This window comes from Prinia subflava, chromosome 10 (assembly GCF_021018805.1).
Source record: "Prinia subflava isolate CZ2003 ecotype Zambia chromosome 10, Cam_Psub_1.2, whole genome shotgun sequence".
NCBI lineage: Eukaryota > Metazoa > Chordata > Aves > Passeriformes > Cisticolidae > Prinia > Prinia subflava.
This window is the reverse complement of record NC_086256.1, coordinates 23,233,541-23,249,901: the sequence shown is the minus strand read 5'-3', so window position 1 is coordinate 23,249,901 and position 16,361 is coordinate 23,233,541. Positions and strand designations below refer to the sequence as shown.

Sequence of the window (16,361 nt, the reverse complement as noted above, 5' to 3'; positions counted from 1 at the left end):
CTGCTCAGATGTTTCTGAGGTGAGCAGGTGAACTTCTTGCAATCACTTTCCTTGGGTGCTGTTTCCTTCCTGGGCACATGGCCACAGGTTACAAGGGATTTTAAAGATTTATTAGCTAATAAATTACTGCCACACAGATTGTTTCTATTTTCACACCAATAGATAATTAATTTTTCTTATATGTTTTTGCTTCAGTGCAGGCTTTCTTAGCCAATCATATAATGACACACAGAACTACTTGCTACACCTTAAAACTTTTTACTATTTCTGTAACTACTTCTATATCCACACTTTAAAACCTTAAAACTTTCCATTACCCAACTTAATATGTTTCTAGCTAAACCACAAACCCACATTCTTGCTTATGGTCTCTAAATCCAGAAGCCTTTTCCAAGGTCTTAGGTTGAACCCTGGATTCATTTCTGTTTGGGCCTGCGTGCACAAGATTTTGAGAGTTTTCTGTGCCTGGAATTCTCACAGTTCTTGTTGCTTTGTTTTCTTTCATGCTGGCAGTTAGTGAGGGTATCTTCTCTTCAACAGCATAGAGCTCCATCCTGTGCTAAAGTTCCTCTGCTTTTACCTTGGTAGTCCTATTCCTTTCCTCACTATTACTTGCTTGAGTGGTTTTTACACTTTATTAATGTGCATCTTTGCAACTGGGGATATTTTTTCAAACTGCAGTTTGTCATACCTTCTTGAGCAACATAATTTTAAAATCTTTTTCAAGATTTAAAATCCTGTGCTCAAATGCCATTTGATGCTTTAGGAGCTTATTTTGTGTCCTCTCGTGTGTGCCTTAATGTTTGATATTTCAATACACATTATTGATATATATGTTTTGGGTGCTATACCTTGTTTTTCCCCCATTTTCTTGGGTGGCTTTACCTCAGAAGATCTTTTTCACACGTTTGTTCTGTAATTTCAAAGTGTACAGTAGTGCTGGGATGGTAGTCTTGAAGATGGAACATTTTTTTGACCCATTGAATGCATCTCTCTGTATGGATGGCAAAAAGTCAGTTTTCCCTGTGCTGTTCCAAGGTCAGGCCTTTAAGGCTTATTCCAGGAGTGTTCCTGTTGTTCTCAAAGTTTCAACATAGTAGAAGCAATTGTTACTACTCCCCCCAAAAATACCAAAAACTCCCAGCAATAAAATTACCTCCAGCAATATTCAATCCTGTTTAATGTAAATCAGAGAGTCTTGCTGTGTGATTTAGCCCGTAATGGTCGAAAGAATATTCTTGACTGTGTTCATGTGTTTCTTTCAGGAAAGTTTTCTATTGAATTCCTGATATTGTCATTTGATGTTTTATTTATAACTTTATTCATAACTTTAACTCACAGCTGCCATTTTCCAGAGGTTTGTCTGGCTTTCAATCAGTCCTAAGTGCTAAGCCCAGGGAACAGAGGATGTGAAGTTATTAGATTTGGGGTGACACTGGACCATAACATTTTGTTTCTCTCTTGTATCCATTGTTAAGAAAGTTTCTTTATAGAGCATTTCTCATTATAAGTTATTTTGTTTTAAATTGTGTGATATCCTTTTACACAGGGAGGGTAGAATTGGTAGCAGGAGATGGAATATTCTAAAGTTTTACTGGTCAGACTTAGTCTGACCTGTTAAACTTTTATTTATTGCATTCACTTTAAGATTTATATGTTTCTTCTTGTTTTTCCCTAACAGAGAGTATGTGCAAGAGAGAGATGCACATTTGGAAAAAGAATGTGGTCTATCTGTATTTCCTGGCTTGATGTGACCAACTAATTTAAAAACTTTCAGCACTGGACATTCACTTCTGTGCTGGAAAACATGCATAAATTGCGTGTAACTGTGAAAAACTTAATAAGTTGGTGTTAATTACTGGTAAGGGTATTACAGAACAGTTATATATGAGCTGTACAGAGAATTTGTAAAGTAATTAGTGTAGCTTGGAAATTTAGGGGTGAAACTTTCACTTGTGAGGCTACAGTACTGTAAAAGGAGTGCTCAGCAAACTCTCATGCAGAGTGACGTTTGGTGTCAGGGATGAAATTACTGGGGCTGTGAAGTGGGGCAGTGAATCATTTCCAGGCAGTCTGCAGAGTGTTTCTATCTGGGGCTTGAAGAGTACACAGCTGAAAAAAGAAGTGGTTATTCAGTCTTATTCATCCACAATTCAAACCAAGTCTTTAACTTGAGCTCTTCAGTGTCTGAGACATGCTGCATTGTTCTGTTTTTATTTCCCTTGACTTCCTTCCAGAAATTCAGGTTAATTTGAGTCTTTTTCAAGCTTTTATTCTTTTGGTAATGTATCAGAGCTCAAGTTTGTAGCTGGATTGGATGGCTTGAGCTGCAGAAGGTGCAGAATCAAAGTGCAGAGTGACCTAGATGGATGTGGAGCAGTGGCTTTAAGCAAATGGAAGGCACTCTGAGCATTAATACTTCTATGCAAGGAAATGGAACATGCTCCCAAATGCTGTGGGAAAATATAATCAGTCCAAAAAGCTGATGCATTAGGGTGAATATTTCTTTTCCAGGTCTAATTATTTTAAATAAGAAAAGGCACTCAGATTGATGCATGGGGATGCTAGTAAGGTAACTAGGGATGAATCACACTGGAAATGTTTCTGGTTCTTTTACCAGTCTTTGGGTCACTGAGAAACTGTGACCACAATTCCTGCAATGACTGAAGAAAAAAGAACCTGGTGATAGGTTATGTTTTTGAAACACTAGAGTTGCTTATTTAGTTCTAGTTATTATGTCTAGTCTCTCAAGATGTAGTTTTAAGGCATCTGTTGATGTTGGTGTTTTTAACAATGCATATATTTCTAAAATTGATTATATTTGGCAAACAAAAGGTCTCAGTACAGTTTTTCATGACAAAATTATTGTTGGGCTTTGCTTGCCTTCTTTAGTCCTTAGTGTTAAACCTGTGATTGAAGCATTTCATATGTACTGCTCTTTGCCTAAAGGAAATGGGTGTCATAACTTTGTAGTAATTATATTGAAAATTCCAAGTGTACTGAAGAACCTCAAGTAAGTTTTTTAGTAGTTGTTCTGCATCCAAGTCCAAGCTTAAAAACAGGGGTCCAGAGTCTTACCATCATGTACCTTTATTTATGAGGCCCTTTTTTCTTAAATAACCTTTCCTAGTAGATGGTTTATCATTTAAACTGCTTCTATTGCCACCAGTGAAGCTGGGATTTTGAAGCTGGAGTTACAAACTAATTCTTGGCCAAGTATTACCATTTCATCTCAGTGCTAGTGCGTGACTCAGCAGCACAGGTTGGAGCAGCTTTGGGAGGGAGAGGAGAGGCATTGCTTTTGTGTTTTGGGAGGGGGTGGCTCAGCATTTGTGCTGGTGGTGCTGAGGGCATGGCCCAGCAGCTCAGGGATGCTCTCTTTCCTCTTGACTGTGGCCCGTGGTTCCTCTCGTATCCCAGCTCTGCTTTGAGCAGCTGCAGCAGGGTCAGAGCCTGGCCTTGGAGAATAATGTGGAAGAAGTGCCTCTGCTGTCTAGCCTGGTCCTTGAATATCTTCTGCAGCATTAACCTGGCTGACACCCTCAGCAGTTTTTGAAGTGGGGATGAGGGTGGAACTGTGGAGTCCATGACCTGGAAACATTTGTTTGCTGCTTTACCCAGGCTGTGCACAGTGAGGGGAGCTGAGGGTGCTGCTGGATGTGCCCAAGTGCACAAACTGTTGAGACCTTCTAAAATGGTACAGAATGCAAGGGCAGGGCTCTTGCTTCTGGCAGTGTTTGTTTCTGTAAGAGAAGGGATTGCCTGGCAGGTACAATATCGCAGGGTGTGTGAGAGGATCGAATCAATCAAGCTGTGTTCTGAGGAATCTCTCAGTGCTCTTACTGCTTCAGGGGGGACTGCTATGGCCCTCTGGAAGCTGAAGATGCTTTACTCTAATTCACCACTTGCTTGAGAGTTTGAGGCAGGAAATTGGAGAGCAGTGGGCAGTTTGGGAGGTGATTTCTTCTACTGATCCCACCCTAGTGCAGAGAGCAGAGCATGGGCCTGCAGTAGCTCTTGTAAGGCTGCAGTAATTGCAGGAATGTATGTGGGTACCTACCCTGACCATTTAACATGTCTTACATTTGAATTAGTACAGAAAGCTACTATGCCATTATTTGCTTATTATCAGAAATGTTTTATTTGCTGCCTGAGTAGCTTCTAAATAGTACTGGGGCCACTGTGTAGCTGCTGGGAACATTGATCAGGCAGGAAACTGGAGTTTGCTTGAGGCAACAAGTGGCTCTTCATCCAAGTTATTTACTTCTCCTGCTAGAAAGAAGGGTCAGGACAGGGCTGGGAGCAGGAAGCTGATGAGTGTCAGAGCTGTGGTTTGTGGCTCTCGTGGCTCATTAAATGAACCAGGACAGATTTTATGAGAGACTTGGGAAGACTTTTGCAAAAGATGAAACCCGTGGCAGTTGAGCAGAGATTTATTCCCTGCCAGGTGCCTCTCTCTCCTTTGATTTACTTTCTAACTGTGCTGCTGGCTCTGTGGGCCTTTATTCCTTTTGCAATGCTGATGGAGACAGGGAACAAACACGAAGAACTAATTACAAAGTCAGGATTTGTGCTGAGAGGAAAGAAGCCACAGCAGGCCAGGCACAACAGAGGATGGTGGTGTGCTGATCTTGCCATGGGGTGTCTGTGTTTTTTGGAAAGATCTAACCAAAACAGTTGGACATGCTCTGTGTCATGGGCATGAGGAACCCATAATAGGTCAGTCTGGAAAGGATAAAGGTCCTTCTGGTGGTGATGTTTGTAATGCACAAACAACTGTCAGCCTCGATTAGACACCTCTGATTTATGTAACTCCAAGTCATCAAAAGCATCCCTTCAACTTAGGGAGTTACACCAAGCATTCTGCAAGGCTCCAGGCACCACCTGAAATATGAACATGCTCCCTGCCCTGCTGCAGTGACCTGTATAGTCGCAGAGCAAACTGTTCTCCAAGGAAATGTTTGTGCAGTCACATCTTGACCATCCTCAGCTCCAGTTCAGTGGTGTGACCTCTGAGCTAAGACTCAAGGCATAGTTGCAGTTTGGGGCTGAGGGGAAAGGTGGGAAGGCCTATCCACTTGCTTAGGGAAGCAGTATCAATTTCTCTTGGGAGGCTAGGCTGCTTTTTGTGGGTTTTTCAGTGACACTGGGCATCTTGACTTGGTAGTGGGTGGCGGGTCTGGTGGCACAATTGAGGGAGTGAGGGGGAGAAGGTGAAAGCCCAAACTGTTCAGTAAGTAGATAGCTGTCTCTGTGGTGAGAGGAGTATGATAAGTTCCAAACTCTGGAGGATCTTTTTATAGGCACTGGAGAGTTCTTAAATCTGGGAAACTTTTTGGCCTCGTTTCCTTTGAGTGCCTGATGATCTTCCTCATCTAAGGAAGAAAGAATGAGCAGCCACAGATGTTTCCCAGAGCATCTGCATTGCTTTCAAGGTTGTTTGGGTTTCAGTTTAAGTTAATTTTCTCATGATGAGAGCAAGAAGCTCTAACAGTTTTGAAAATTCAATATTTTTCTTGGACTTTTTTTAAATTCGGGGAGGAGCCATGCTTTGGTTCTGCCTTATTTCTTCATCAACCATGATTTTGTGTTGGTGCACAAAATGAAGGGAGTGTGAGAAATGACAAAAACATTCCACTTCCAAGGAGCTGTTTCTGCACAGTAGCAGTTACCTTTACCCAAGTCTAGTTGGAATAGCCCAAAAGTTGCCTAGATGTAGACAAATGTTTCTCATGGTTTGAGTGGTAATTATCATGCCATTTTAGGTAGGAATGGTTTAGATGGTTGGGTGATGGGATCAGTTGATGGTACATGCATGAGGCTAGGGAATTTACAGAAAGAAAAAGTTTTCTTTCCAGTCCTGGTGGCACTGTTCAGGAGCTTACTTTGATCTTAAAGTCCTGAGAGTTGGGAGACAGGGAAGGAGTATTTAAAGCAAATAGGCTACTGACAGCAGATTTAGTCATTGGGCAGTTGCAGGCTTCTGGCACTTAGCATAAATTCAGTCTAATTAAAATTAATTAAAAAACCCATCCCCAGAACGCCCCTTTTTATAACCTTTGGTCTGGTATTGTGTATTTATGCAGATTCTGCCTCTGTATCATATGACAATGACAATGTTGCTCTTCAGCACTCCAGAAGTGAATTTATCAAATATAATGGCCGCACTTTTATAGTTGGCATGTAAATTGGTTTCTTAGGTATGTTTTTCCATTAATTCAAGTTGAATATGTTGCATTATAATGTATTCTGGGAATGTGAATGGGGCTTCTCGATCTTGTAGTGAGGAGAATTTCTGAGACCGCATGCAAGTTGTAACATATTCCCACAAAGGTTTGGGTTTATAGCCTTTCTCTGAAGTGCTTTCGATTATTCCATGCAGCAGGAAAAGCTTACTGTGGTTACAGAAAGCAGGAATATCAAACTGACCTTTGTCTAAAGAAAGCAGATTCCTGGTGACTACCCAGGTTCTGTACTGGGAACAGAACCTAAACCAGCACCAGCAGCAGCAAAATGTGTTCTTTGACAAAACAACTTCAGAGAGATCTCCAGCGCTGTCCATTTAGACATGGGACTGCTGTGTTCACGTGGATTTACAGAGGCTTCTTTTTCTTTGCAGAAACGGAAGGCTTCAAGATCGACACCATGGGCACCTACCACGGGATGACTCTGAAGTCTGTGACAGTGAGTGCAAATCTTTGCTTAAATATGTTTTATAGACATGATTGTAAACATCTATACAATATATGTTTAGAGATAGAGATATCTTGTCCTCCTTGCCTAGGCTCTGGAAGGTCACGTAGGCTGAGTAACAATTGGTGAAAGTTCTTGTCTGTGAAATAACAAAATGTGTTTTGTTTGATCTGTATGTTCTAGAGGTCTGTGCCCCAGGAATTTGTCTGCAGTAAAAAGATGTACTGGGAAAGGCTTCTTGAGGTTCAGCTCTTTTCTGTTACACTTAACATACCCAGGTTTTTGCTGACCTTAGGTGTATCTGGAAAAGGCATAAGTGATAAAAGTATACTCAGAAAACTGAAGTAATAAACCCAGATTTTGGGGTATTGCTGTTTCCCACTCTGCATTTAATAAAATAAATTTTTTTGGTGGTGGTAGTTAGACCTCAGCATTCCTGTTAAAGCTTGTTAAAGCCTGGTGAGGTGGACTGCTGTTGTATGGCTGTACAGTGCTGTCAGTGGGAATTGAAGCATTCACAGATGAGAAAGAGAGACCCTCAAACAGATTCCCTTTTCTTTCTTTGGCCTACTTTTGTCTATTTGTGTGGAAATGGGTTGAATGCTCTCAAATAAATGCTGTTTTGATCTGCTGGTGAGTATGACAGGTGCTACAAAACTGCTGTGGTGCCCTCATGAAGGTTTTTGCCAGCTGCATACCTATGTAAATGTGATGAATAGACAGCACTAAACACTCTGCTAAACCCATGCACTGCTTTTGGTTTACACTACTACACTTGGCATTTGAACTTAATTACGTAGAAATCTCTGAAAAACATTCAAAGGTTTTTTTGTTTGATAAAAGTCCTTTCCCAAATCTTTCATTCCCAACTCCTCTTGACTTAGGATACTGGAAAAGAAAATGGAAGGGAATGTTTAAGGAAAGAATGTACTTGGCAGTAATTAGTGTAATTGCTAGATGAATTCAGAAATTGATTGGATGAAGAAAAAAGATAACCTATTATGTCTGAAGATTTGTTCTCGAGCTTTGCATGAATTTTGTGCTGCTTTATGAGGAATCAGTGTTGTTATACCAAACCCAGGTTTCTATGGGATATCATCTCTCCTTCAAGGGGTAGTGATTTGAAATGGGTTAATAAATAGGTTCTGTTTAAATTGCTCTGTGGGGAGGCAAAAGAAAGAAGAAAGAGAAAAGCAGGATTATAGTAAAGCAGAAATGTTGAAATGTTTTAACCTTATCAGTATAAAATCTGTAAAAGTGAAGGGATGACTAACTCTAAAAACAATAAATTTTTTTAAGGTCATAAAAATAATTAAGGTTTTCTTGTTCTAGGAAGCCTACCTCATGTGTTGAGCATATTGCCTAGGGTTTTGAGGTTATTAAACTGTCCTTGTTGGTTTCTTCCCTTTAGGAAGAAAATACAATATATTAAATTACAAGTAAACCTTTTTTTTTTTTAACATAAACCAGAGTTTTTTGAAATAACTGTTTAAGAGTGCGGGACTGCACATAAAGCATCATCTGGTGTCATGAGAAATATTAAAACTCCATCTGTCATTAGCTTCTGTCTAAGAAAGAACTGGTGAGGGATTTTTGGAGCCTTATTTTCCAGACTATTAAAAAGGTGCCTTCAATCTTTAGCTCATTCATAAATTGCAGTGACATGCTGGCTTTGTGTTTCAGATGGAGGAGACATAAATCTGTTAATCATGTTCATCTGTTTTTGTCTCAACTTTGTCATGGTGATGGACCGCACAGTTCTAACCTTTAATATCAAATTGTATTTTTGTGGAGAATAGTTCATCTCCTGCCACTTGGCAAGTTTCATATTTTGCTTTTAATTAAGGTTTTTTGTGGTTTGTTTATATTTTTTTATGCTGGACAAAATTAGGGAGGAAATGGGAAAGTAATTGTTCCCCCTAGGTGTTTAATGGGAAAGTACATTATACTCACTGGCTAAATCCTAGGAATATGGAGGATAGCATTGGAATTCATTCCACCTGCATGATCTCATCTGCTGTCCTTGCAGGATTGATTTAATCCCTGTAGGAACTCATCAAACATTTCAAAGGAATTAGAGTGCTGGGTAGCTCTTGGTTAGAGGCTCTCTTCAAACTTCAGACCTCAGATTTCCAGATGGATGCTCACGTTTGAAAGCTTCTTTTTTTATGCCTTCTTCTCCTTGACATCATGGCTCCCCTGTTTTTTCTGTGATGTTTGCTTCCATTAATGTATTTTTGGAGTGTGGTCAGATTCCCTTAAAACTTACCCTTAGTTCTTACCTCCAGTGCAAAGTGATTCACTGTTTGGAATTGCTCACCTTCTTCTCATACAAAATTTGTAAAAGGTTTTTTGTTTTGTGTTCTGTTCCTTACACTTGCACTCTGCCTTACTGTAATTGTCTGTAATGATTTTTATGAAATGTGCAAAAGTTCTGTTTTGTGTTTGTTCTTGCTGAAATGTGAGCTGTCCTAGATGCTTGTTCTTTTTAACAGCAGAACAAAAACTTCTTCATCTTGACTGCTTTCTTTTCATCAGTGATGTTGGAAACTTTCTTAGCATTCAGAATTTGTGCCAGAGCAGATGGTGAATGGTGGGCTTTTTCTGAAGTAATGTCAGCTAAAATAACTTGTGCTGCTGGCAGTTCTTGCCTGTAACAGGGTTTTTGCTTGATTGGCACACTATGTCTTAGAAAAAACTGACTTATTTATTGAATTTTTATTGTGAAGGCATGATCTCATTATTCTGGACCTGGAATTGTTTATAGTAAGGCATTTTGCTCAGAAAGATTTAAATTTTTTTTCCTTTGTTTTTTTAATACCTGTAGCACCTTCTATTTGCCTGAATTGCTGATGTTTTGGAAAATTAGTAAGTAAGCTGGTGGTGGTAGCTCTTGCTATCTGGTTCCCCAGCAGTTCATGTAGCAAACTCTTCAGCAGGACTGTTCAGAACCTGCAGGTCTCCCTGCAGGCTTCACTTCCAAGCACAATCCCCTGTGGAGCAGAGCAACTCCTGCTATTTACCTCTGGAATTTTGGTGTTTGAGGTGGAGCAATCTTTAGAAGAGAAGTATGTTTGTATTTCTGTACCATATGAGGTAATGCTGAGAAAGAATCTTAAGCTGATATTCTGAATATTCTTTGTTGCTTGTGTAAATTTGAACGTTTGAGGCTTTAGCTTGCACTTTTCTAAAGGTTGATGTTAACTTGAAGGCCAGTGTCATCTGGTGCAAGCCTGTAAGGGGGTCTTACCTTTTACATACAACGAAATTGAATTTTAGACTATTCATTTCTGTAGCTAGGGTATGTGAATCATTTCAGTGTTAGTGTAGCTCAAGATGTAAAGATGAGAGCAGAGCAGTTATCTGCACCTAGGGCAGGATAAAAAGTTGTTGCTTGTTCTGTGAGCACCTGATAAAGCTGGCTGTGGGCAGCTTCCAAGCTCAACTCTTCCAAGCTGAGGGCCTGCTTTGCTTTGACTGTGTGCACTTGCAAATAATATTTGTTTATCCATTACAATAATAATAATGCTGGGGCTGGTTTTACTCATCTTTGTGCTTTTATCCTTGAGTTCTCATGAGTTTAATATGAAAGAAGGAAACAGCATGAAAGGCTGTGGAGTTCTGCAGGGTGGTTTCCTGAGTTCTGAGTGCCCTGGCTGGTCAGGAGCTGTGGTTCAGGGTGCTGCAAACTTGTGTTCAAATCAACAAGAACTGCATGGCACTTCAGCAGGTCCTTGTAGAAATGATTTTTTTGTCTTTCCTAATTGCTGGAAAGCTCTTCTGTTTTCAACTTGGTATTTCTTTCAGCATTCAGGGCTGCTGAAGCTTCCTTTGTCTTTGGTTTTTACAGCTAGTAATGGAATTTGTCATTGATCATCTGTACTCATAAGCAGCCAGAGCTACTGTTGGCATTTCCTTCTCTTCCTGTTCAGTGAACAGGCAGGTGCAAGGGCTCTTGTAGGATTGGGAGTCTGGAGCTACATCTGGATGATCTGTATAGTCAGTGAGGACTTCACTGGAGGCACTGCACTTATAGCACACTCAAATGCAAAATTCTGTGGTGTATTCAAACTCTATGAGTAAGAAATTCTACGTAAGTTTTCAGTGCTTCTGAGTTGAGTGATATTTTTCCTCCAAACTGACAAAAGTAACATCCCTCTTACCATTGCACACTGCCAGCCTTTCCAGCAATTTCTGGGTAAAAGTGCCCTGGGTAAACATATGAGAATATCAATAATTAAAGTAAATGCATTACATCTCATTACAACAAATACATTTCATAATCCTAACAGAAACCAAGTAATTAGAAAGGAGTCCTTAGTAAACCACAGTACAAGCAGGTCAAATTTCAGAAGAATTGGAGACTGGTTCAGCACCTCTAAGGTCAACAGCATTTTTTGATCAGTATCAGATTTGGGAATTAATTAATCAAAAGATGTTATTCTTATTGTCCTTAAAATCTTTTGAGTTGGGTATAATCTCTGTATTTTTTTTAACTGGGAGGTTGTTTAACCACCTCTGGTGTGTTTTCAAAGGAATAGTGTGTAGGATAAACGAACAGAATTACCAAATTATGGCACTTTACAGACTGAGTCATTGGAGAGGAAGCCGTTGGGGCAGAAACAATTAACATGGTGTGTGCATGTATTTTATATAAAGGACTTAAGAAAATTTATATGCTTCTGTGTGAGTAGGTAAATCCACAGAATCCTATAAATGATCATGAGGAATTTGTAATTCAGTGCCAAAATTGAAAATGACTGTTTAGAAGCATATGGTGGAGTTAGACACTGTCTCTCATTGTTCAGATAAACAGTACTTTTAAAAAGAAATAAAAACTTAATACATCTTTAATACTAGAGATGGAAGAGAGATACCTACTTATCCACATCGGTTTTCTCTGTCCTGTACTAATCTCATTAAAACGTTGGAGGACAGTGGGACTGAGGGAGGAGTCAGCAAAACAACAGACTCTTTGAAATGTTTGGAACAGGCTCTGAAGTGCCACATAATTTTCGTGCAGCCTGTGCATAAGGTGGTCATTATTCCCAATGTGAGTGCAGCACCACGCTGCCTCCACCCCCACCCCCGTCTGCAGGCTCAGCAGCATTCTGTGAATTCTCTCTCTGCATCCTATTCAGCTCTTAACTAGCAAGAGGAGCTGAGGAAAACTGTAATAATACAGAATCATAAAGTTAGGTAGATTTGCATGGAGGGCAGATGTTTTTCCACAGATGATGTTTGAGGTAGATAATTGTTTTTATTTGGTTTTTAAATTATTTTTCACCATAAGTATTGTCCTCTGTAACTAATTCAGACATGCCCATGAGGTCCTTGGTCCATTAGGGTTAAGGGCCAGGACATGACCATGAACTCAAAAAATCCTTTAGCTGGAGAAAACGGATGTTTCTCCAGAACAGTCTGCCAACAACCTTACACTGCTCTGGGGTAGCAGATAAGAATGCTTTGTGTGTCTGTATTACTCTAATGAGAGTGGATAAAGTGCAACCAAATTTCCTAAGAGCTATTACTGTATTTTATATTTAAGGCCCACACAACAGTTTCAGTGGTTGGCATTTCATTGCCTCGGTTGTGTTTCAAATTCAAATAACGAAATTGCTTTCGTTAAAAAGTTTTAGTGTAAATAGGGAAGCTGATACAGACCAAGAAAAATCACATACAAATGCTGCTTTCAAGAAAATGTGTTGGGTTGAACAATGGTGCACTTGTTTTCTTTGGGACTGTAAATCGTGTACATCTGTGCCAAGATATCTGACTGTTGTGCTGTGTTACACAACAGAACTGCCTGTTTTATGCTGAGGCTAAGAACTGCAAACTCAAGGAAAGGCAGGGATGTTGTGTGTGATCAGTCCTGCCTCAGGAAGTTGGGCATTGCTGTGTGGCACCAGTGTGCTGCTGAGCAAGAGGGAGCAACCCTGTGCAGCTTTGCCCTGGAATGAGCGTGCCTGGAGTCACTGTGTGTGTGTGAGACTCCACTGTGTGTGAGACTGCACTGTGTGTGTGTGAGACTGCACTGTGTGTGTGTGAGACTGCACTGTGTGCGTGTGAGACTGCACTGTGTGCGTGTGAGACTGCACTGTGTGTGTGAGACTCCACTGTGTGTGTGAGACTCCACTGTGTGTGTGAGACTGCACTGTGTGTGTGAGACTGCACTGTGTGTGTGTGAGACTGCACTGTGTGTGTGACTGCACTGTGTGTGTGTGAGACTGCACTGTGTGTGTGACTGCACTGTGTGTGTGTGTGACTGCACTGTGTGTGTGTGTGACTGCACTGTGTGTGTGTGTGACTGCACTGTGTGTGTGTGTGACTGCACTGTGTGTGTGTGAGACTGCACTGTGTGTGTGTGTGAGACTCCACTGTGTGTGTGAGACTCCACTGTGTGTGTGAGACTCCACTGTGTGTGTGTGAGACTCCACTGTGTGTGTGTGAGACTCCACTGTGTGTGTGTGTGAGACTCCACTGTGTGTGTGTGAGACTCCACTGTGTGTGTGAGACTCCACTGTGTGTGTGAGACTGCACTGTGTGTGTGTGTGAGACTGCACTGTGTGTGTGTGTGAGACTGCACTGTGTGTGTGTGTGAGACTGCACTGTGTGTGTGTGAGACTGCACTGTGTGTGTGTGAGACTGCACTGTGTGTGTGTGAGACTCCCCTGTGTGTGTGTGTGAGACTCCACTGTGTGTGTGTGAGACTCCACTGTGTGTGTGTGAGACTCCACTGTGTGTGTGTGAGACTCCACTGTGTGTGTGTGAGACTCCACTGTGTGTGTGAGACTGCACTGTGTGTGTGTGAGACTCCACTGTGTGTGTGTGAGACTCCACTGTGTGTGTGTGAGACTCCACTGTGTGTGTGAAACTCCACTGTGTGTGTAAAACTCCACTGTGTCACTGCTCAGGGGGCTCGTGGCTGGCAGGTCCTGGAGAGGTTTGGATGCAGGAGTGCCAAATATGAGAACCCAAAGCATTTCTGAGTATACATTCAGTTGGGGTTTTAGACATCCAGGAAGCTTTACTTAAAAAGTTTGAGAGCCTCAGACGTGCTTAGTATGAGTTGTGAGCTGACCTCCTGGACCTGTCTTGATCCAAAGCTGCGTGACAGGAGTGTATTTGCCAGCCCTTAGGGCATCCCCTGGGAAACTCATCTGCCATGCACACTGTGCACTAGGACTGGGATCCTTGATGAATGTTTCAGGAGTCACTCTCATTTGGAAACATAGCCCCAGATAAAACTGCCTAGGGCACTCTTTGTGTTCCTTAGGTTGGATGTCCGCCTTTACTTGAGTCCTGTATAGGATTCTGCTTAGATTCATTTGTGTTTCACAGCTCTTTGGCTTTGTGTGTAATCAAAGTTTCATAGGGTGCTGATACCAGCTGAACCTGAGCTACAGGTTTTTGTACTTTGTCCTAATAGTTCTGAACAATCAGACATCATGCACTGCACAAGCTTATTTTAAACAACTGGGTCAACAACTTTCCCTCCACAAATTATCTCCAAACACGTAATGAATGTCTAACTGCAGCATCTTCACCTGACAGTCCTGGGGGAAGAACAACTCTGCTGTTAGGTAGGGTTTTAGTTTATTCACAGCTACTGAAGGTGCTGTAAAGGTCTTGCAGACCCAGTAGAAATGAGCATGTGTCAGATGGGGGATCAAAAAATAATTCACTTTAACATACCAACTTCTCCCTGCAGGTTATGGGTAGCCATCCTCTTGTCTCGGAATTAGAGTTTTAACAAAGTTTTGAAGGTTTCTAGCACACTTTGCAATTCATGATACAGTAACTAAATCAAAATTACTATGAAAACATTTATTGATCATCTGAGTAATTTATGTAACTGATATGAGAACTGAAGATTTCCATCTCTGGTCAGTTTTTGAGATTATACCATTGTCATCAGGCCCTGTGATACTTTACTGCTTAGTTGTTTGCTTGGAATAGAGTAAGGTAGAATTGATTATTTGTGGAAACAAGTTTTCTGCTTTTTCTGCTTGGAGTACTTGTTTGTATCTAACTCAGTATCATAGTCTGTTTATATCTAACTCAGTATCATACCTTCTTCTGAGCTTGGAAAGTAGGATAGCTTGTTACCTTAGCAATATCCATAGGAACTGCCTCAGAGCCCAGGCTCATGTACATCTCACTCATGCCATTGCTACTACTTAGTTCAGCCAGAACACACTCTTCTTTATCATGTGTTTATAATTATTTTTATATTTTCTGTGCTTAGTCCTTATTGTTACCCTCTTTGATCACACATAAGGACTGTTGTTTCAATCTGTGCCCTTTGTTCTGGTTTTGGGCTTTTAAGGGTCCACTTCCTTTCCTTTTTCTTGCAGTGGGTTTATTTTGTTGTTTAGTGGAGGTTTTTTCCCCTTCTATTGAATTCTTTCAGTGTGTGGCTGGGAGTGTGTGACACCAGAGGGTATCTCAATGTGGCAAATTTTGTTCACAGGTACACAGTTACTACAGCAGTGTGGCATGGGCAGGTGTTCTTCAGTTCTTCATCTGAATATGTGAGGCAAAGATAGCCGTTTTAAAGCACATTACACCTACAGAGATTTAGAGACAAATGTTGATGAAATACTGAGGCAGGAGCCCTGGTTCTTCGTCTTCTGGGGATGGATTGTAAGTGATGTCATTGGGCACTATTTCCAGGTAGTGCAACATAACTAATGAGAAAATCCAGTTAGAATAGCAAAATAGGACATATTTTTAAGCTTTTTGGCAGTTCCTTCTTGCACCATTTAAGAAGGTAATTGATTAAGAGTGACTTATTTAGGTCTGGAAATTTGTGAGATTGTAGTATTCCATTTAAATCCAGGTGTTAATCTGCCTGTGTCTTTTGTGAAATCCGGGTGTTAATCTGCCTGTGTCTTTTGTGAAATGCAGGTGTTAATCTGCCTGTGTCTTTTGTGAAATCCGGGTGTTAATCTGCCTGTGTCTTTTATGCAGCCCCACTGTTGCTGTTGAGTCAGCATCCTCACCTTTAGGATGTCTGGAGGCCAAGTCTTGCTTTACTCAGCTTTGCTGTTGGTGGTTGTGCATAACAGTCTGTTCACACAGGCTTTCTTCCTAGGTAAATGCCTGTAAAGGCCAAATAATGAACTCTGCATTAGTTATGGCTCACTCACCTGGCATTTGGGCAGCACTGCTCATTCCTCCCGGAATATACCTGTGGCTGGAGCTGCTGAGCTGCCATCTGGAGCTGCACTTGTGTTTACACTCAGCAATATGCTATTGCCAACACCCCTTGCATCACTGCTGCTGCAAGGGTGGGTCCTGGCTCTTTATTCATCTCAGACTCAGCTCAGCTCAGGGACTTAAGGGAGATGTGTATGCAAGTGCCTGCAGGCTGGCACTGAATGATGCACTGCCTGGTTTAATTCTCATTCACCGCTTTCTCTCTTGTCCCTCTTTGTTCCCAAAAGGTTTATGGGGTTTTCTGGAGATTTTTGGTTTGGGATTTTTCTAAGTAACATGAGCCTCATGCAAATGGGACTTAACACTGAAGAAGGTGATCAGGTAAAAATAAATCTGGTTCCTTAGCTTTGTGAATCAATAAATGTGTGGCTTGAAGAAAAATTTCTTTGAGAGACAAACACTTTGATTTTCTTTAAAAATCTTTTAAAATATAAAAGGCTAATCTT

General features: G+C 41.0%; 1 protein-coding gene across 1 annotated transcript in view; it reads left to right on the top strand.

The window, feature by feature from the left end:
* CDC73 (cell division cycle 73) overlaps positions 1-16,361 on the top strand; it is a 100,827-nt gene that overhangs the window by 25,000 nt on the left and 59,466 nt on the right. Inside the window, exon 10 of the mRNA XM_063407713.1 lies at positions 6,620-6,684. Coding sequence (XP_063263783.1) covers positions 6,620-6,684 — 65 coding nt within the window. The remainder of the gene's footprint in view (positions 1-6,619; positions 6,685-16,361) is intronic.